This window comes from Pipistrellus kuhlii, unplaced genomic scaffold (assembly GCF_014108245.1).
Source record: "Pipistrellus kuhlii isolate mPipKuh1 unplaced genomic scaffold, mPipKuh1.p scaffold_m20_p_30, whole genome shotgun sequence".
NCBI classification, from domain to species: Eukaryota; Metazoa; Chordata; class Mammalia; order Chiroptera; family Vespertilionidae; genus Pipistrellus; species Pipistrellus kuhlii.
The window spans coordinates 1,279,021-1,300,438 of NW_023425530.1; the positions used below are offsets into that span (position 1 = coordinate 1,279,021).

General features: G+C 55.8%; 2 protein-coding genes across 4 annotated transcripts; one reads left to right on the top strand and one right to left on the bottom strand.

Moving 5' to 3' along the window:
- Positions 1 to 678: 678 nt before the first annotated feature.
- On the top strand, positions 679 to 11,825 carry FSD1 (fibronectin type III and SPRY domain containing 1). Of its 2 annotated transcripts, none has more exons than XM_036459919.2 (13): positions 679 to 842; positions 1,803 to 1,898; positions 2,199 to 2,330; positions 3,036 to 3,137; positions 4,737 to 4,759; positions 4,964 to 5,085; positions 5,577 to 5,786; positions 8,758 to 8,856; positions 9,556 to 9,715; positions 10,052 to 10,131; positions 10,998 to 11,249; positions 11,350 to 11,438; positions 11,537 to 11,825. In XM_036459919.2, the coding sequence occupies exons 1-13, from the start codon at positions 828 to 830 to the stop codon at positions 11,645 to 11,647; spliced, it is 1,491 nt and encodes a 496-aa protein (XP_036315812.1). In that variant the 5' UTR covers positions 679 to 827; the 3' UTR covers positions 11,648 to 11,825. The 2 variants fall into 2 exon arrangements, with proteins under 2 accessions (XP_036315812.1, XP_036315814.1); XM_036459921.2 differs by having other exon boundaries at positions 10,998 to 11,158.
- Positions 11,826 to 12,308: 483 nt separating this feature from the next.
- STAP2 (signal transducing adaptor family member 2) lies at positions 12,309 to 19,751 on the bottom strand. Of its 2 annotated transcripts, XM_036459929.2 has the most exons (13): positions 19,523 to 19,747; positions 17,689 to 17,760; positions 17,449 to 17,547; positions 16,780 to 16,836; positions 15,938 to 16,038; positions 14,820 to 14,954; positions 14,557 to 14,626; positions 14,365 to 14,467; positions 14,167 to 14,241; positions 13,078 to 13,233; positions 12,898 to 12,990; positions 12,750 to 12,824; positions 12,309 to 12,470 (listed from the first exon to the last, which is right to left on the bottom strand). In XM_036459929.2, exons 1-13 carry the CDS (start codon positions 19,622 to 19,624, stop codon positions 12,385 to 12,387), a joined length of 1,224 nt encoding a protein of 407 aa, XP_036315822.1. In that variant the 5' UTR covers positions 19,625 to 19,747; the 3' UTR covers positions 12,309 to 12,384. The 2 variants fall into 2 exon arrangements, with proteins under 2 accessions (XP_036315822.1, XP_045445036.1); XM_045589080.1 differs by lacking the exon at positions 14,167 to 14,241 and having other exon boundaries at positions 19,523 to 19,751.
- Positions 19,752 to 21,418: the final 1,667 nt, after the last annotated feature.

Below are 21,418 nucleotides of genomic sequence, written 5' to 3' on the forward strand. Positions count from 1 at the left end.
GCAGGCAGCAGGTGTCTGGGGAACAGTGCTGCATGGGGCTCCACTTCCAGCCACATTTTGCCTCAGTTTCCCAAAGCTTTCTAAATTTTATTTGAAAGGCATGTGCATATGTGAGTAGGAATGTGTCCCACTGAGTGGAGATCTTTCTGGAAGACTATATACAAACACACCCGGCCTGAAGGAGGGGGAAGGGCATTGGAAGGGCAGGTGATGCGCAGTGGGGAGTAGGGAGGGGATGGGGGCAGTGGAGGCGGAATAGCAGAATCCAGATCTCGAGGGAAAGAAGGCTTTGGAAGGCTGAAAATCCGCTGGGCAAAGGCCTTGGCTTTTCAGCAAATGCAAGGTTGTGAGTCATCAGGGGCCAGTCCTCGGTAGAATTCCTGTGTGAGCAGCAGTGTGGGTGGTCCAGTGGGGAGACTGAGGCACCAGGAGGACTAGGATGGGTTCTAGGTCACAGGGCAAGGCTTGGGGTCGAACCCAGACATCCTATCTCCCAGCTGCAGGCTCCCTTCAGCTCAGCCATCACTGCCAATTACCAATGTCACCACCGTGTGCGTCCCGGGTTCTGGGGCTGGGGGCTTGCAGGTTGGTGGGTGAGGGATCAGGGGTGTCCCTTCTCGCGGAGACCCCGGCGCGGGACTACATTTCCCAGCCTGCCGCACCGGGTGGGGGTCGCGCCTGCGCGCTGGGGCCAGTGATGGAGCGCTGACCGGGGGCGCGGCGGCGGCGAGGGCTCGGCGGGCCATTGGCTCCGGCGGCGGCAGAGCCCGCTTAGGGACGAAAGCGAGCGGGCCCGCGGGCCGGGCCGGCCGAGCCGGGCTGCAGCCATGGAGGACCAGAGGGTAAGACCAGGCGGGGCGGGAGGGACCGCCTCGGGGTACCCAGAGCGAGGGACCGGAGGATGCCGCAGCGCCCTCCCGCCCCCGCAGCCGCTCTGCTGTGCAGACTCCGCCCCTGCCGCAGCCTGGCCCGGCCCAGCCCCTCCATCGGGGACGTAGCCCCCACATTTGCCCAGACTCCCCCTAATCCTAGCCTGGGATCAGACGCATCCCCTCCACCCCCATCCACACCCCCCCTCCGCCCAGTATCCCGGGCGCAGCCTTGACCCCCATCCCCCACGCCTTCCCTCCGGACTGCGGGCCAGGTGTCCCCGCCCCGCCCCGCCCCGCCCGCTCCGCACAGGTGACTCCACCGACCCTGCGCCCCAGGACACAGACCCGCCGAGACCTGGGTCCGAGCGACAGGCTCCAGCAAGACCCTCCCATGCGCCTTCCCTCCCAGCATTCCCTCCTCCAGACCATCGCCCCGCCCCACTTACCTGGGCTCTCTGGCACCCGCTCTCCTCAGCCTCCTCCTTTCTCCTTGCCAATCCCTTTCCCAAGGCTTTCCCCTCCCCCATTGGCTGCAGGCATCACTTTCCTTTGGGGTTTTCTTTTCCCGAGCTAGACCCTCACCTTAGCATGCCCCGCCCTCAGAATGTAGGTTTGAGGGCTTTGTGGTCCCGCCCAGTTTGTTCCCAGAGTTGAGAGGCTCACTCTGGGCCTCAGTCTCCTCTCCTGTGAAATGGGTGTCTTCATGGTGTCCACCTGCTGGGTGAGGGAAGGTAGGACCCAGGGCCCCAGCCAGGGCCTGCCTCCTGCTGAGGGCATTGGCACCATGGTCCCTCATCTCCCTGCGTCACTGGAGGTTGGAGGGATGAGCTCCAGGTGAGGGAGCTGGGCCAGGCGGAGGGGCTGACTGGCCGTGTGTGTGTGTGTGTGTGTGTGTGTGTGTGTGTGTGTACACGCTTCCCGTGGGGGCAGGAGGCTCTGCGGAAGATCATCACCACGCTGGCCGTGAAGAACGAAGAGATCCAGAGTTTTATCTACTCCCTCAAGCAGATGCTGCTGAACATGGAGGTGAGGGCAGGTGATGGGAGGGAGGGGGCAGCCCTAGGAGCTAGACTCTCAATTCCAATAACTACAGGCTGTTGTTGTTCCTTGTGATTAAGCCCCTATCCCAGGGGTCAGCAAACTCATTAGTCAACAGGGCGGCGAACCGAGGTTCGAGAGCCGCAGTTTGCCCACCACTGAGCTAGCCTGTGGCTGCTGATAACTGTGGCACTGGGGGCCCGGCTGCCATGTCCAGGCCTCAGTTTCCCCATCTGAGCGTGGGCTTTGGCCAGTCCTGGCTGTTCAGAGCTGCACCGTCTCTCCCAGGCGAACTCGGCCAAGGTGCAGGAGGACCTGGAGGCGGAGTTCCAGTCCCTCTTCTCCCTCCTGGAGGAGCTGAAGGAGGGGATGCTCATGAAGATAAAGCAGGACCGTGCCAGCCGCACCTACGAGCTGCAGGTGTGTGTCTCGGGGCTCCCTGGGACCCCTGCCCCGGTGCCATCTCCACGGCACCCCTCAGGTTAACAGATCTCAGCTGTCCTCGTGCCTTTTCCCAAACCTGCTCCTTTCCCTGAGTCCCTTCTCAGAGGTGCTCCGTGTTCCCAGTGTCCGGAGCCAGACACCCTGCTGGTGCTGGCCTCGCCGCCTCTTTCCCTGGTGTTTGCCTGTCCCCTCCTTGGCCATGACCTGTCAATCCCCACCCACCTGTTCTCCCTCTTAATCCCACCCACGCCACCCGCTTCTCTCCATCGCCACAGCCACATCCCCACAGCTGGCTGTTCTCCCTCCCGTTCTCCCCCAGTGACTCCAGCTTCTCAGCCCTCCCCACTGGTCCCCCCAGATCTGATGGCCAGACACCCCCATGGCTCCTGCGGGGTTGGTGGGGCTGTATTGAAATCTCCTGGCAACTTCCTAAACCCCACACGCCCATCCCCGGGGATGCTGGGCCCTGGGCTCAGGTGTGGCCTGGGCATGGGAGTGCGTGAGGAGGGATCCCCACGTGGTTCTAATATTCTTCAAGGAGCAACACCCAGCCTTTCCCCAGCTCCCTCTCCCACTGCAGTGGGAAGGGTGTGGTGCCCTGACCCCAAAGGCAGTGGGAGGCCTGGGAGGCGTGATGCACCGGGTGAGAGGCTTCCTCCCTCAATGCCCTGCCACCCGCAGAACCAGCTGGCCGCCTGCACGCGGGCCCTGGAGAGCTCCGAGGAGCTTCTGGAGACCGCCAACCAGACGCTGCAGGCCACCGACCGTGCAGACTTCCCGCAGGTGGGGCTCAGCGGCCGTGCTGGTAGGGCTGCTACTCAATACAGGACACCCCGTTACATTTGCATTTCACATCCACCACGAGTACCTTTTTAGTGAAGTGTGGCCCATGCAATATTTAGTATAAGTATGTTCTGTGTGATCAATATATGTATTGGCCTCAGCCAGGTGGTGTGGTTGAAGCATCATTCCAATGACCCAAGGTTGCAGATCCCTGCTCAGGGCACGAGCAAGAATTAACCAGTGTATGAATGAATTGGTCGAACAACAAATTCTCTCTCTCTCTGAAAATCAAGAAATAAAAGTTTTAAAAATAAGTAAATAATTATTACTTGTAGTTAATCTGAAGTTCATATTTAAGAAAGAATAATTTTTTTTAGTATAAGTATATCCCTTGCAAATGCTTACATAAGTATTTCTCAAATGTTGCATGGGACATATTTATATTAAAATAATAATTATTTATTTGAAATTTAAATTTAACAGTGAGTAACTTTTTAGTATACTCTATCCCATGCACTATTCAGTACAGCAGGCCCTTGAATAACACTGTTCTATTCAAAGTTGTTCTGTTATAACATGGATGTGGGAACACATTCTGGTTGAGGCCGCTGTGTGTGGCGTGTGCGTTCTCTCCATGTCTGCGTGGGTTTTCTCCAGGGACTCCAGTTCCCTCCCACCTCCCAAAGCTGTGCACGTGGGGGGACTGGCGTGGCCACACGATCCCAGCCTGGATCGGTCTGGGTGGGTGTCAGTGCGCCTGTGATGGAAAGGTGCTTGTCCAGGTGGGCTCCTACCTTGTGCCTGAGCTGCTGGGAGAGGCTCCGGCCACCTGCAACCCTGAACTGGAAGCAGGAGGTTGGAAACGGCTCAGTTATTTCCATGTTTAATAGTACAAGTGTTTGGGGTCTTTATTTAGAAGTTTGGTGATGCTCTTGTGACCAGAAATAGGCTATAGGAAACTAATTCTGGTTTTCCTCAATTAGCCTACCATAAAGCTGATTTTGTCACTCATCATTTCACTTAAAGTTGCAGTTTCTAAGAGCCTATTGACACCCTAGCTGGTTTGGCTCAGAGTGCTGGCCTGTGGATGGAAAAGTCCCACGTTCGATGCCGGTCAAGGGCACATGCCTGGGTTGTAGGCTCGGTCCAATGTGCGGGAGGCAGCCAATCAATGATTCCCTCTCATCATTGATGTTTCTACCTCTTTCTTCCTCTCTGAAATTAAAAAAAAAGAAAAGAAATAGATATATTTATATATGAACCTATTGATGTATTGATGTGTGTTGTAAATATAGATTAGGACATAACCTATACTAAAAAAAAAAGCATTGTTGATCTCAAATGCAAATTAACTGGCTGTCCTGTATTTTTGATTTGCTCACTCTGCCAGTTGTGTGTTCTGGGCCCTGGGCGGGGGTGGGGGAGGGCTGGAGCCTGTCTTTGCCCTTCTGTCCTTTCAGGGCGCAGCCAAGGGCTTCTGCCCCGGTGCTGGGGGACTCCGGCAAATGGCTGCCACGCTGGACCTCAGTCTTCCTGTCTGTGCAGTGGCTTTCTAATTCAGTCTAGACACTCTGAATTTTATTCTGTCCCTCTTTCTAGGCTGCCAAGCAACTCAAAGATGGGTAAGATACTGGATCTGGCCCCCACCCCAGTGCCCCGCCCCTGGCATGACGGTGGGGGCACCCAGGTGAGGGTTCCTTGGCCCAGAGCACTGGACCAAAACCAGGGGGAGGGAGTCACCCCCACACCCCGGAGGACCAGGCCAGGGCCCCGCCCCCCGCCCCGAGATGCCTGCCAGCAGGCTGCCTCCACTTCCTTCCCTGCAGGGTGACCATGGCCCCTGCCTTCCGGCTGTCATTGAAAGCCAAGGTCAGCGACAACATGAGTCACCTCATGGTGGACTTTGCCCAGGAGAGGAGGATGCTACAGGCACTCAAGTTCCTGCCGGGTGAGAGGGGGCCGCCCCAGGGTTCCAGGGAAGTGGCTGGGAGCTTGGGAGGCCCTGAGACAAGGCTTGGAGTAAGGGAACCTCAAGAATGCCCTTGGGTGGAGCCATAATGAAGCCCCCCTGGTGCCACGAGGTGGCCACACACCAGGTGGAATCTGAGGAAGCCCCGCCCCTGGTGGCAGAGCCCCAGAGGCCCCGCCCAACAGGGGTGGCTTTCCGTGGAGGCCATGACCCTAGCTGGTGGAGAATTCTGGAAGTGTTCTACTTGTAAGTGGTGGAATCCTGAAGAGGCCCAGCCATTGGTTGGATGAACCCTGAAGAAGCTCTCTCCCCCATCTCACGCTTCGATGGAACCCTGAACTCGAGGGGTCCCCCCTGGTGGGATCCAGGGAAGGCTTCATCCCCAAGGAGGCCTGTCCCGTGGACGGGGCTCAGCAAGGCCTGCCCCTGAGGGTGCGGGGTCCTGACCCCTCCCGCTCTCTCCTGGTCAGTCCCCAGCGCCCCTGAGATCGACCTGGCCGAGTCTCTGGTGGCAGACAACTGTGTGACGCTGGTGTGGCGCATGCCGGAGGAGGACAGCAAGATCGACCACTACGTGCTGGAGTACCGGCGGACCAACTTCGAGGGCCCGCCCCGCCTCAAGGAGGACCAGCCCTGGATGGTGGTGGAGGGCATCCGGCAGACGGAGTACACCTTGACCGGTACGGCAGCTCGGCCAGCTGCCAGCCCCTGTGCCGCTGAATCCCTCCGGGCCCCGCTTCCCTGTCAGCCAGCTGAGGTGGGTGGGTGATCCCCACTACTCAGCCTGGATGGACTGATCAGGAGAAGCAGGAAGTAGCAATAACAAGGACACTGATGACAGTAGCACTTACTGCTCACTGTGTGCTAAACGTTTTACCCTATGTAACAGGCAGGCTTATGACCATTTTACAGATGGGGGGGGGTCACGGGGGAAGAAGGCACCCGCTATCCACATCCTATCTGTATTCTCCATCATTCATTCATTCATTCATTCATTCATGTTTATTGAGTGACTACATTGTACTAGGTGCTGTCCTTACAGCAGTGAGAAAGCAGACAAAAGCCCCTCCCCGCGCGGAGCTGGTGTTCTGGGGCCAGCCTCGCAGTGTGGGGACTTCCTTGGCAGGTACGAGAAAGCAGAGGCTCTGCCAGTGTGGCCCAGTGGTCGAGCGTTCTCCCTCGAACCGGGAGGTGGTGGTTGATTCCGGGCAGAGCACGTGCTTGGGTTGCCGGCTTGATCCGTGCAGGAGGCGGTGTTGATGTTTCTAACAGGAAGTAGTAATAACAGTTATTACTCTGAAGTCAATAAAAACATATTTAAAAGAAGAAAGCTTGGGGGAGTCCACCCAGCTGGTAGCGGAGGGTATGAGGGGGGAGGGGGAGGGTTGGGTGTCAGAGCCATCCTGAGCCAGGGAAACCCCGGGAGCGCCTTGCTGGCAGGATAACTAGCACCACTGCTCCTGGGCGGCAATCAACCTGCTCTTGTCTGTAATTAGCAAACACAGTTAATAATAAGTATGCTAATTGCGGGAAAGAAAAGCCACCAGCCTGCAAGATGGCCTGAGAAGCTATTGGTTTATCCTTTGCGTGGGAATCAAAATAAACACACCCCATTTTTCCTCAATCTTTTTTATTGTGGTAAAATAATATAGCATTTATCATCTTAACCTCTTTTTTTTTTTAATTTTAGAGGTCATTTTTTGTTATTAACCCTCACCAGAGAATCTTTTCACATTGATTTTTAGAGAGAGTGGAAGGGACGGGAGAGACAGAAAGAAACATAGATGTGAGAGAGATGCATCGATTGGTTACCTCCCACATGCACTCCAACCAGGGCCAGAGATTGAACCTGCAACTGAGGTGCATGCCCTTGACCAGAATCGAACCTGGAATCCTTCAGTCCGCAGGCCGACACTCTAACCACTGAGCAGAATAGGCTAGAGCTAGAGGGCATTTATTAAAGCTGGGGAAGGGCCTAGGACAACGGGAGAGGGTCTAGATTGGGAAATGAGCCTAGGCCGGGATGCTTTGGCTGGCTAAGAAGTCAGAGATATATTTAAAGGAGAATAAATACACTTGCACAGGATAAAAGAAGAAAAATTTTGCCAACAAAAGTGCATCTTACATGGAGGGAGTAAGTGTAGCTAAATAATAAATTTAGGTGAAAACTTTTTAAAAAAAAGAGAAAAGGGAATCTTGGGAACAGGTTCGGGGGGTGAGGGGGTTAGTCCTGGATGAGCTGCCCTGGTTGCAATTGGGGTCCTTTGGGTTGAGAAACGGGGAAAGAAGGGCTTGGACGTGCTCCTGTCCAATCTTAACCATTTTTAAAAATATATTTTTATTGTTTTCAGCGAGGAAGGGAGAGAGAGAGATGTACTGGGGATCAAGCCCGCAATCCAGGCATGTGCCCTGACCGGGAATAGAAGCCAGGACAACGCTCAATGCACTGAGCTACCACAGCAGGGCTTATCCATTTTAGGCTGTACCTCAGCGGCATTAAGTACATTCACAGCTGGTTTTGGCACTCCTTCCTTTTTTAAGGCTGACCATTGTCTGGGTATGTCCCACTTCCTCCAGGAGTGGCAGCTTACATAGCTGTAGTTCAATAGTAGAGCCAGGAAACTGACATGGCTACATTCTGGTGTTGATTCACATTTCACCAGTTTCACGCACCCTCATTCACGTGTGTGTGTGTAATCCCATAGGCAAGTTTAACCCACATGCAAATTCTTGTCGCTGCCACCACAATCCAGGTATAGATCTGCTCTGTCTCAGGCTTTCTGATGCACGCTTTTTATCGCCACACTCTCTCGCCTTTTACAAAATTCCTAGGAGTGAGTCCTCAGGGTAGGAAGTGGAATCTATTAGGTAGATAGTGGAATCTATGTGGTATTGAGGAATATGTGAATGTGCTCACCTATGGAAATAACCCATGTGGTCATTTGCAATTAACCTACTATCTCGTTGATTGCTTGGAAAGACAGGGGGGGTTTGGTTAAATGTTTATGATTTCCATTTCTCAACTCATCTCATCCTCATGTGAGCCCTGCTCAGCATGGGGAATGTGATCTCTGTTTTGGCCAAAGAGGAAACTGAGGCACACAGTGAGGGACTCTAGGCCATGTTCCACATTTGAATCCAAGCCTTCTGAGTGGCAATCTTAGCTCTGGAGCAGTAGATGGCGCTGCTGAGCAAACGGCTGAATTCAGAGAAGGGAATCCACAGGGAGGCAGTTGGGGTGGGAACCGGGAGAGGGGAGGGAGAGCCTGCAAACACCAACGGGGAGCAACCAGAAGGGGCATAAGTAACCAGGTATGGCTAGATCCAGGGGTTGCACTTTTTGGCTCTGGGGCTTGCATTCTCCAGGAGACTAGCCAAGAGCACTGGCAATAGCCGCTGGAGGCACTTCCTCCAAACTGGCCAGCTCTGCTCTGCTCCCGGTACCAGCCAGCATCCTAGGGAAGATTCTGGCCAGTCTGGGTTGGGTGCAGAGCGCAGTAATTCATAGCTCCACAGGCGTATGTGGGTAAGGTTTCTGAGAGGTTAAGATGTCGTTTGCAAGGTGCTCTGCTGTAGCAGGCTTACTGTGGGACTCGGGCCTCTAACCTCCTGCTCACAGTCTGTGTTGAGATTTCCTCGGTTGTCTCCTAGGTCTCAAGTTCGACATGAAGTACATGAACTTCCGTGTGAAGGCCTGCAATAAGGCAGTTGCAGGCGAGTTCTCCGAGCCAGTGACCCTGGAGACACCAGGTGACTGGCTCCCGCCCCTCTCCTGGCTCTGACTATCACCCTTCACTCCTGGGGCCCCCGGGACTGCGGTGAAATGAGGATCTTCAGGATTCTGTGGTCCTTTTGGCCCTGGCTGCCAGAAAGCTCAGAGCTTGGTCCACAGTAGAAGTCCGCACCCTGAGTGTCTGGTGTAAACCTGCTTTTGTCCTTTACTTTTGCTCTTGAGCCCTTTTTACCTGGGTGGTTCACACACACTTCCTCGCCCCCCAAACGAGTAAGCGCTCTGTAGACCTGGGGAGTGTGTCATGGTGCGGACAGCGTCCTAGCCTCCCACGGTGACCTCTGCACGGCCTTTTCCAGTCCAGCTTACCTGTCCGATGGCTGCCCACCCCTTTCCTGGGGTTAATCCCCAAGGACAGGCAGCACAAGTGGTTTGGGAACGGCCCCAGGCCTGGGAAGCCTTTGACAACAAGCCCTTGCCTTCACTCCTCTGGCTGCCCCCCCCCCCCCCCCCCCCCGTCTTGTGTCTTTTGCTGTCTTTCTGCCTGTGGTCTCTGTATCCGTCTGTCTCTGAGACTTTATCGGTGTCTTTCTCTCTGTGTGTCTTGTCTCTCTCTGTTCTCTGTCCCTGTCCTGGTCTGTCTTGGTCACTGTTGGTCTCTGTCTTTGTGTCTCTCCGGGTTTCCCCATCTCTGTGACTCCCGCGTCTGCCGGCCCCAGCGTTCATGTTCCGCCTGGATGCATCCACATCCCACCAGAACCTCCGGGTGGACGAGCTCTCTGTGGAGTGGGACGCCATGGGCGGGAAGGTGCAGGATATCAAAGCTCGAGAGAAAGATGGCAAGGGGCGGACGGCGTCTCCCGTCAACTCCCCAGCCAGGTACACCCCCCCCCCCCCAGGTCTCTGGTAGAGGAGGTCAAGATGGCGTGAACACACAGCCCCGTGTGGGCGAGGCTGGGTGGAGGGAGGGACCGGGAGCCGGGGAGCCAAAATAGCGGGTCAAGGGAGAGGAGGCTTTGAGCTGGGTATTGACGGCTGCACGGTTTTCCAGACAAGCAAGGGCACAGGCATGCTCTGACAGCAGGGACCCAGTGTGTGAACGGGACCAAGTACTGCCGAGGACCGATGAGAAGTCCGCAGCGCCCGGGGACCAGGGAAGCATCCTGGTGTGGGAGGGAGGGCTGAACTGAGCGCTCCCCGCCCTGTCACCCACAGAGGCACTCCATCTCCCAAGAGGACATCCTCAGGTCGTGGGGGACGGGACCGCTTCACGGCTGAATCCTACACGGTGCTAGGTAAGGAGGGGGGAGCGGGGAGGAGAGCGGGGAACTCTGGCCAGGGCTCCTGTGGCTGGGGAAACTGAGGCAGCCATCAACAAGGCTTCTCTGGGAATGGTCCCAGTAACGTGTGTTGTGGTGCTGGTTGGTGGGAAGGGAAGGTGGGAAGGCTTGGGGAGGGGAAGAGAAGCTGAGGTCTGGAAGAATCTGGTCTCCACCCCAGGAGCAAACTGGGAGTCTGGGGAGCAGCGGGAAGGAGTCTAGAGTCCTGGAAAGTGTCTGGACTCCAGTAGGACTGGAGGCCTATGGGAATGCTTGGAATCAGCCAGGAGCAAAGGTTTGGGGATTATCTAGTTTCTGGAAAGAATTGAGGGCTGAGGAGTAACTGAGCATGGGGAAGAATTGGAAGGGTTTTTTTAAGGCCTGGGAGTATCTGGAAGGAGTAGCTTGTGCTTGTAGAGAATCTGAAAGGACTAGTGGAAGCTCGGAGAGAATCTGGACTTAGTATCTAGAGTAGGGGTGTCGAACTCAATCAGAGAAGGGGCCAAAATCTAAAATCCAGCCTAAATCGAGGGCCGAATGGTTTACTGAACAGTCATAAACTGTCATTGTGATGGAAACGCAGCGGAGTGCAGTGATGACAGCGCAGTGCGGGCCACATGGCAAGGCCTGGCGGGACGGATTTGGCCCGCGGGCCTTGTGTTTGACACATGTGATCTAGAGGAAGCTGATAAGTCCTGGGAAATACCTGGAAGGAATAGCTGGGGACCAAGGAGTATCTGGAGGGAATAGCTGTGGTCTGGGGAGTACCTAGGTGGCTGCCCCTTTGTGGAAGCACCTGGGACCTTATCCTACCCCGTTCTCACTCCCACCCTGCCCCACAGGGGACACGCTGATCGACGGCGGGGAACATTACTGGGAGGTGCACTATGAGCCGGACAGCAAGGCATTTGGCGTGGGGGTGGCCTACCGCAGCCTCGGCCGCTTCGAGCAGCTGGGCAAGACCGCGGCGTCCTGGTGCCTGCACATCAACAACTGGCTGCAGGTCAGCTTCACCGCCAAGCATGCCAACAAGGCCAAGGTGCTGGACGCCCCCGTGCCTGACTGCCTGGGCGTGCACTGCGACTTCCACCAAGGTGACCCTGGGCCCCCACCGGCCCCTCCAGCCACCTCTGCCCGTCCGATCTCCCTGCCGCAAGCTCTCTAACTGTCCCCGCCCCTCTGCCCTCCACCCAGGCCTCCTGTCCTTCTACAATGCCCGCACCAAGCAGCTGCTGCACACCTTCAAGGCCAAGTTCACTCAGCCACTGCTGCCTGCTTTCACGGTAAGGTCCCGTCCACGGCCTGGGGTGGGGGTGGGGGTGTGTGGCTCTGGGTGATGGCTCTGCTGCCGAGCCTCCCCCTCCCCCTCCCTGTCTCCCAGGTTTGGTGCGGCAGCTTCCAGGTGACGACGGGCCTGCAGGTCCCCAGCTCGGTGCGCTGCCTGCAGAAGCGAGGCAGTGCCACCAGCAGCTCCAACACCAGCCTCACCTAGGCCGGCGTGCCCGGCGGGGCTGGTTTTGGGGGCCACCGCCGCGTCTCGGCTGTTTTCAGCCAGGCACCCTCTTCTCACTTGCTGCTCGGAGCCTTCACTCCTAACAAGGGTCACCAACAGGGAGTGGGCCCCAGGCAGGACCTCCTCCCCCTCACTTCCCAATAAAGGTCAGACACTGGCCGGGGGTGCTGCTGGTTCTTCGGGGCGGGAGGCGCTGGCTGCGCCTCGCCCTCTCTGGACCTCCGCCTTCCCCGCTGTGAAACGGGCTTTCCTGGCAGAGTCAGAGGGCGGTGTTTGCTGGGCTGCCGATCTTTTTTATTTTTTATTTTTATTGATTATGGTATCACATGATTGTCCTCATCCCCCCAGTCCCATCCCAAACCCCTCCCTACACATCCCCCCCCCCCCCCCGTTGTCCATGGCCACTGGCCAGGCCCATATGCATGCACACAGGTCCTTTGGTTGATCTCTTCCCCTTTACCCCCACCCTCCCCTACCTTCCCTCTGAGGTTTGAGAGTCTGTTCGGTGCTTCTCTCTCTCTGAGTCTGTTTTTGTTCATCAGTCTATGTTGTTCACCTGAGCTGCCGACCTTAAGGAGTGAGTGGAGCCAGCCGATGAACCCCTCCCTGCCCCACTGAGCCACGTCACACTCACGGCCTCGGTCACTCGAACTTTAATTCTGGGAGGAGGGGACCATCTGACTGCCGGGTGCCACATGGGCTCCAAGCCTGGCCCGCTAGTCCTCGGAGTGCTCGGCTGAGTGTTCCAGGGCCCGCCGCCTCTGCAGCTTCTCTTCCAGCTCCGCGGTCACCTTGGCCAACCCTGGGGGGTGGGTACCCTATTCATCAGCTGCACCCAGAAATCCCCAGTCCATGCTGCCCCACCCCACCCACTGGGACTGGCTGCAGAAATATGTGGGGCCCCAGCGGGAGATGAAAAAGTGTTCAAGAGGCCGGAGGGGTTTGAGATGGAGACAGTGGAGCATAGGCCAAGCGCAGGCCCCTCAGAGTGCTGGGCCCTGTGTCACCGCACAGGTCCCAGGCCTGTGAGGCGCACACGCCTCCCACATCGGCCCCCAGCCCCCCGCCCCCAGCCCCGTACCTGTTGTGGCAGAGACACCCTGTGCCGAGCCAATGGCCGGCTTCTTGACAAGGCCGCTGGGAAGGCCCCTGGGCTCTGGAGAAGGCAGGTAAAGGCTGAGAATGGCCCTCCACGCATGCGGGAGGGGCTGGGGAGGAGGGTCCCCTACCTGGCTTGGGTGCAGTGTGTGGCTTTGCCTGAACTCTTGGGGCCGGGGGACACTGCTTGGGCTTCCGAACCTCTGGCCAACCAGGAGAAAGCACTGCGTAGACAGAGATACCGGGTGCCACATGGGCCGTGAGCCTGCTCCCCCTGCCCCTTCTCTCAGCCCCACCGGCCCCCCACCCACCATCCTTGTTCTCGTAGTCGGTCACGGGGGCATCTTTAATGGGGATCACATAGTCCTCATCCGGGTTCAGCAGCGGGGGCAGCGTGTGCTGTCTGGGCGCGGGTATGACGGGCACCGGAGGTAGCTGCTTGGGGCCGCCGGCAAGGGATGCAGCACCTGGTGGGTGGGAAACAGCAGTGATTTGGGGACCCACGTGGTGCAGGGAGACCTCAGGGTGGGTCTGTGTGCTTCTGAGCAGGAACGTGTGTGTACATGCCTGGATACAGGCAAGGGTTCCTGTGCACATGTGTCTGCAAACATGTCCATTTATAAGTCCCCGTGTAGCATAAACATGAACACTGCGTGAGTTTGAATAAGTTAAATGTAAATATGTGTAACGGTGCATGGATGCTAACGTCTGTGCTGGGGTACTTGTCTCCATGCGTACATTCAGGTGTCTGTAAGTGTCTGAATCTGTGCTGTGTACACATAACTGTGGCTTAAGGTATGCATGTGTGCTAGATGGAATAGAATCATGACACAGGCATTCATGCATGTGTGGAGCTGTGTCTACATGGGTCTGATTATTCAGGTCACACAATCTGTGTTGGTGATTGTGGCATGTGCACATGAATAGATACATAATGCCCCCTCCCCCATCTGCCCAGCCCAGGGCGGGTCATACTGCTGCTCCTCCTGCTCCACAAGCTGGACTGCCTGCCATGCCTTTCCCATCACTCTCCCCAACTTCCCATCTCAGGGTAGTTCTTACACGTCACCTTCTGTCCCCCTCCGGTCCATCTCTGCCTACTGAAATCCTGTGGGAACTTCAGCAAACACCCTTTCCGCCGGGATGCCTTCCCCCTACCCTGCCCCCCTCCTCCCCTCTTCTCTTCCTCCCCTATTCCAGGCACTGTACCAACCCTAGGTTCATCCCACAGGGCTGGGAGTGTCTGTATCCAGCTCTGTCTGCCCCCTCTACAACCTGGAAGTCCCCAGAGGGCAGGGTCTGGGTAATTTCTGGGTACAAGATTGGGCACAGGAGGCACCACGTGGGTCCCAGGTTTCCCCACTCTCTGCCCCAGGGGCCGCCTTGGGGAGGGGCATCACCTGGGCAGAGGACCGCGGGGACGGAGGGCGCTACCCACACACTCTCGCCGTTCTCTTTATCCGCCTCCACGTAGCCTAGAACAGAGAGGGCTGCCTGGAGGAGGCGCAGCGGCCCGCCCGGGGCTGACCGGAGGGCGTCCCGTCAGGCGGGAGGCGGGAGGCGGGAGGGGCGGGCCTGGGCCCTGGGTCCTCACCCACCTAGCACCTTCTCATAGTCTTCGTCCAGGAGGAAGGGCACCAGAGCATTCTTGGTTTGCGATACGAAATAGTTGACCACGGCTTGGAGTGAGGCGCAGGAGACCTGGGGGCGGATAAGGGGTCCGGTTGGGCCGCTGGGGAGGGGCGCGGCCCCCGCCCGTGTGCTTCCCTGGACCCCGCCCCGCTGCTCACCGGCTCCTCCACGTCGATCACGTACTGGGGGCCGTCGCGCTTCACCTTGTAGTGCCGGACCAGCGGCGACCTGCGGGGCAGCGGGCGGCTGGGTGCCGGGCTCCGACCGAGGGAGGCCCCGCCCCTCAGGGCCACGCCCCCTCCTGCCCTGACCTCTGGTCCCGCCCCCAAACCCGCCCCTCCCAGCTGGGACTCCGCCCCCACGTCTGACCACGCCCCCACCGACCCCACCCCACCGCGGCCTCCGAGCCGCGCCTGCGCACCCGCCGAGCGTCTGGCGCGTGGAGACGGACACGCCGTCCGCGCCGTCCCCGCAGGGTCGCAGCAGCAGGTTCCCGCACTCGGGGTAGCGCTCCAGCAGCAGCTGCGCCTCCAGCCGGCTCACCTTCAGGAAGCACCTGCAGAGGGTCAAGTCTCACACAGGACGGGCCTCCTCCCGTGCGTACCGCCCCCCCCCACACACACACAGCCCCGCCCCACTCACACACCCTGTTCACACCCCCGTTCACATCCCCACTCCCTTCCAACACTGAGTCTCGCCTCCTGCTGGTTACTGGGTCCTGGCCAACCGGCCACGCCTCTGGGCACCTGGACCCGCCCCTGGAGGACCAGCCCGGCCCCTCAAGCAACTAGACCCTCCCCTGAAGATCTTTTTTTAATATATATATATTTATTTATTTTAATGATTTTAGGGAGGAAGGGAGAGGAAGGGAAATAGAAACATCAATGAGAGAGAGCCAAAACCGGTTTGCTCAGTGGATAGAGCGTCAACCTGCGGACTGAAGGGTCCCGGGTTCGATTCCGGTCAGGGGCATGTACTTTGGTTGCGGACACATCCCCAGTAGTGGGTGTGCAGGAAGCAGCTCATCGATGATTCTCTCTCATCGATGTTTCTAGCTCTCTATCCCTCTCTCTTTCTCTCTGTAAAAAATCAATAAAATATATTTTTAAAAAATAATGATGAGAGAGAATCATTGATCAGCTGCCTCCTGCACACCCCACACTGGAGATCAAGTCCGCAACCCCGAGCCTGGGACCCTTCAGTCCGCATGCTCTATCCACTGAGCCAAACCAGCTAGGACTCCCCCAGAGATGTTGGCCCTCCCCAGGGAACCTAGAATCGCCACCTTCGGAGACCCAACCTCACCTCCTTCTCCAGGAGGCCCTGCTCTGCCCCAGCCCCCGTTCCGTTTCCGAAAGCGCACAGTCCAGTCCTCCAGGCACCTAGGCCCTCCACTGGGGGCCCAGACCAGCCCCCAAACACCAAGTCCGAACCTAACCCCGCTGCAGCACGAAGCAGCCCTGTATTCACCTTAAGACCCAACTAGAGACACCGCTCACACCACCCCCACCCCAGCCCCTCGCGCGGGGCGGCACTCACGAGGGCATCTCCTGCGCGCGGCGCGCCTCCTCTTTGGCCAGGGCCTCGGCCATCATGTACAGGTGTCCGGGCAGCAGGGTCAGGTTGGACGGGACCCGGAGCTGAGGGGCGATCAGGGCAGCGGTGGAATGGGCAGCTGCGCCCATGTCACAGAAGGCAGAGTGTGGACAGAGCCACGATGGGAACCTGGGCCTGGGGGCTCCAGAGCTGCCTACCGCTTCAAGGGCAAAGAGGTTTTGAGCGGATGCAGAGAGAGACTTCAGTGGTGGGGAGGACAGAGCCGGTGCTAGAATGTAGTCTCAAACTCTCCAGGCTGCAGGGGTCAGGTAGGAAACCAATGAGTAAAATAGACATTAGGAATGTTGACTAAAATCCTGGTTTTTAAGTGATGGTAGCTGACTTTTAAATTAGCACTTCATGCCATAACCGGGTTAGCTCAGTGGATAGAACGTCGGCCTGCAGACTCAAGGGTCCCAGATTCCCTTCTGGTCAAGGGCATGCACCTTGGTTGCAGCACATCCCCAGTAGAGGGTGTGCAGGAGGCAGCCGATTGATGTTTCTCTCTATCCTCCCTTCCTCTAAAAAAAAAAAAAAAAAAAAAAAAAAAAAAAAAAAAAAAAAAAAAATCAATAAAATATTTAAAATATAAAAAACCAAATTAGCACTTCGTTGGAAAAACAAAACATGTTTATAGACTACATTCGGTTTGTCGAAGGCCAGTGAGAGACCTGTTTGAGACTCTGGGGGCTTATTTGGGGAGTGAAGGGTGGAAAGGAAAAAGAGGGTTTCTGAGGAGGACTACTGCGGAGTAGGAGAGAGAGGGGCAGGGGGACCGCTCTGACCTCCACCACTGTCAGGATGAAGCCTTTCCACATCTCCCGAGACTCCAGGCTCTCTACCTGGGGAGGGAGGGAAAAGCCGTTTTGATTAGGCTCAGTCTATTCGTCTGTGAAATGGGAGTGAGGAATTGAACAGTTCATGTTTCCAAGGGCTGTTTGGAGATTAAATTAGTTATGACAGGTTAATTTAGGATGATGTCTGAATATAAGTCCTTAATGTGGATTGTTATGCTTTAATGTTATCACCCCGACATTAAAAAAAAGTGATTCAGATCATGTGCCTCCCTCAGGGTGGAAGCAAGTCCTCTCCATGGCCCACAAGGCCCTGCACGACCTGCTCAGTCCCCTCCCAGCCTTCACCTCCTCCCTCCCTCCCTCTGCTGTGCAACTAGAGGGAAGTCTGTACATAGTAGGTGCTCATTAATATTTGTTGGAAGACTGAATGATGGCACTGATGATCTTTGTGTATTGTATCTTGTTCTGGGTACTTAATATATATTATCCCACTTTGCATTTGGGGAAACTGAGGCCCAGAGAGATCACGTGACTTGCCTGGTATCACCAACCCCAGTGTTAGACTCTGTGTGACTCCTTGCTAGTGTGTGTTAATGGTGGGTGCGATGGGGAAGCAGGTTCTCCCCCCAGCCCCATTCCTCCCCCCAAGGGACTTACCTTGAATTTGATCTCCTGGTCCCGGACGAAGAGGTTAAAATGTACACCAGGGCCATCTGTGACTTTCACAGATGCTCCGAGGTCTATCTTCTCCACGTGCTGGGGGCACAGAAGCAGGCGTCTGAGCACCAGACCTGCGGTCCCTCAGGCCCCCTGGTTTGGCCACACCACCCGGTACCCTCTGCTTGGTCCCTGGGGGCAAGGCTGGGCCAGCTCTTGGGCCCTCATTCGGATCCTTACCTGGGAGTCCCTGTTGCTATTGTAGAAATAGACAGTGAGGCCCCGGAGGCCAGCCCAGAACTTCCTGTAATCCTGGGGAACAGAGGGGGAGAAAGAGAACGAGGTGAGTTGGCCAACTGGGTGCCTCCAACCCACCCATTCGGCCTTAGGACCTTTGCCGTGGCTGCTCTCTCTGCCTGGACACTCTGCCTCCCAGATTTCCACATAGTTCCTGTGCTTTGGGTCTTGGAACAAATGCTGCCTTCTTAGGGAGGCCCTCCGCTCTCATGGCCCAGCCTCTGGGGGTCTCTGGTAAATGACCAAAGGGAACCTTGATAGGATGGGGTCTGTTCTTGGAATCAGTGGCGTAACTGGGTTTATGATGATCCATCCACCCACCCACCCTTACACCTATTGACCCATCCACCCACCCATGTAGCCACCCATACACACACACACATGCCCCTGGTCCCTGACCCACCCCATCTCCTAGGTGCCAGGTGCTCAGATAGGTGCTGAGGCCGCCGCCTCAGAATTTCACAGGGTTCTGGACTCTAGGAGGTCTGCAGAGTCCTCCCTGCTCCTCCCCCACCGGCCAGGATTATGAACTCCAAATGCCCTAACTTTCTGGATGTCTAAGGGGCTGATACAGCTCAGGTTGTAAGATTCTAGGGTCTTTCCACCAAATATTCCATGAGCAACTACTCCGCAGCAACCAGCTCTATTGCAGGCAACATAATAAGTGGGACACGGCTTCTGTTTCTAATATGTCGTGTTCCAGAGGACAGAGAAAGCACAGACACTGAGATCCTCCAGGAAGAAAGACTAGGGCCCTGGAGAGGGACAGACCCTGGGCCAGGAGGTCACCGAGGAGGACAGTAGCCCTCCAACTGGAAAATCTGAGAGGACTTCCTGAAGGAGGAACCACTTTAATTAGTCTGCAATGACAAGGAGGATAGCCTATATGGACAGTTTATTCACTCACCCATCCATCCATCCATAGATACATTCATACACTTAACTAACATTGACTGAAGACATATGTAAATGCGTCTGTGGCCCTATCCTACCCATTTTATAACAGAGGGAACTACAGCAGGAAGATGGAGAATCACTCTAGAAGGCCTGGGAGTCAGAAAGGGGTGGAGCGTGGATGTGAACCCGGGCCTGGCACGTTGGGGCCGTGGCACGGTGATGGGTGACTGCCTGTTGGTGCTTTCCGGGCGGGAGGGAACTTGGCTCACGGAGACCCAAGAAGAGGAGGCGGTGGCTGGTTTGGGTTCTAGGAGGAGAGGATGAATACAGAGAGTGTGGAGGGAGAGATGGGGCCTTAGAGGGAACCAAGAGGCGGGGCTTGTTTCTGATCAGGACACAAACACACACACACCCAGATACACACACACCCATGACCGCATACGCACATTGGCCAGCAGTATCTGGTCCTGCTGAACGAGGCTGCCACCAGCTCTTACTGTCCTCACAACTGTCCCAACCCTGTCCCCCGCAGCGCAGGGTCACAAAGTTCAGGGCTGGGGGAAGGGGAACTAATTCATTTAATTCCTCATTTCCTCGAGGAAGTCCCGATCCTGTTTGTATCTGACAGACAGAAACAACAGCGACTGAGACCAGAGAGACAGACGGACACAGGCTGGGAGAGACAAAGAGAAAGAGATCAAATAAGAGTCAGAGACACAGAGGCAGGCAGACAGACGACAGACAGACAGATAGACGGACAGAACCCTTCCTAGCCGCCGGCCCATGCCCTGACCCATCGCGCACCCACCCCGCCCTCCTCGGCCAGGTGGCAGGATCGAGGCTCAGAGAGGTGCCTCACTGGTTCCCTGCCCCACCTTACCCGGTCCCGGGGGCCCTTCTTCTCCAGAAAGCTCTCATGGTAGTGTGAGGGCAGGGCACACTTGGGCTTGGGGGCCCGGGGTGGGTTCAGGGCCGAGGCCATGGCAGGCTGGGCCCTTGGCCTGGCCTCTCCTCCAGCGCACAAGCGGGGCCAGGAAGCAGAGGAACAGGTTCCAAGGGAATTTCCTCTCTACTGTCAGCTCCCGAGTCCCCTCCCCTGCCAGTGCTGGGCAGGGCGGGGCGGGCCGGGGCAGGTCCAATGATCCTAGGGAAATCCCAGACTCTGGTCTCTCCCAGAGGTCAGAGAGCAGCAGGCCATCGGGACTGGGATGGGGAGGAGCCACGGGAGGGTGTCAGTGTGGAGCAGAGACTGCGTGACTGCACACAGGAGGAGGGACCTGCTTCGGCAAAGGCCTGGAAATGAGAAAGGAAGAGTGTGGTTCCCAGTTGGTTAGAGCCGTGGTCGGCAAACTGCGGCTCGTGAGCCACATGCGGCTCTTTGGCCCATTGAGTGTGGCTCTTCCACAAAATACCACGTGTGGGCGCACACATGTAGTGCGATTGAAACTTGATGGCCTAGGCGCAGAAGTTGGTTTTCGACTCTCAAGAGAAATTTCAATCGTTGCACTGATGATATGTGGCTCTGTTGACTAATGAGTTTGCCGACCACTGGGTTAGGGGATGTAACGAGCGTTCACAACAGGAACATAATAAGAAGGACGGCTGGACCTCAGAATGACGGTGCCTAGATCTAGCCCCAGATCTTGCTGGGTTTCTGATAGGAATTGCACTAAACTTGTATATTCGTTGGCGGAGACATGGCACTTTTATTATGTCGAGGCTTCTAGTCCATGGGCATGGTCTGTCTCTTCATTTATTTAAATCTTTGTGTAGTTTTCAGCATACAAGTACTGTACCTATGTATAGCCCCCCTTCCCCCAAAAAACAAAACAAAACAACACTTTTTTTTAGCTTTGTATTTTTATTTTTGGTTAATCCTTACCCATTTTTTCATTGATTTTTAGAGAGAATGGAAGGGGTGGGGGGAGAGAGAGAGGAAGGGAGAAAGAGAGAAGCATCAATGTGAGAGAGACACAATTGGTTGCCCCCTGCATTGGACCCAATGGGAGCCAGGGATTGAACCTGTGTCCCAGAAACATGCCCTTGACCAGGAATTGAACTTGCCACCTTTAGGTGCACAGCTGATGCAGTAACCACTTAGCATCTGGCCAGAGCAATGCATCATATTTTTCTTTAAGAGAGAGAGGAACAAGGGAGAGAGAAAGAAACATGGATCTATTGTTCCACTTATTTATGCATTCATTAATTGATTCTTGTACCCACAACCTTGGTGTATTGGGACAACGTTCTCATCAACTGAGTCTAGGGCCTGTCCTTGGAATTTTTAATTCCCATTTTCACATATTCATTGCGAGTATACAGACATGCAATTGATTTTTGTCTGTTGATCTGGTAACCTACAACCTTGCTGAACTTGCTCAATTATTAATTGAGAGGCTTTTGTTGCAGAGTTCTTGGAATTCTGTACATTTATCATCATGTCATCTGCAAATTAGGCTAATTTTGATTTCTCCCTTTCTAACCTGTACTACTTTTATTTCTTTTTTCTGCCTTATTGTACTGACTAGAACTTTCACTACTATGTTGAAAAAAAAAATGGTGACAATGGACATCTTTCCATTCTTTTCTTTTTTTTTAATTTTTAAAATTGACTTCAGAGAGGAAGGGAGAGATAGAAACATCGATTGATTAGCTGCCTTCTGCCGGACTCCTTCTGGAGACTTGAGCCTGCAACCCAGGCACTTGCCCTTGACCGGAATTGAACCTGGAACCCCTCAGTCCGCAGCCTGACGCTCTATCCACTAAGCCAAACCAG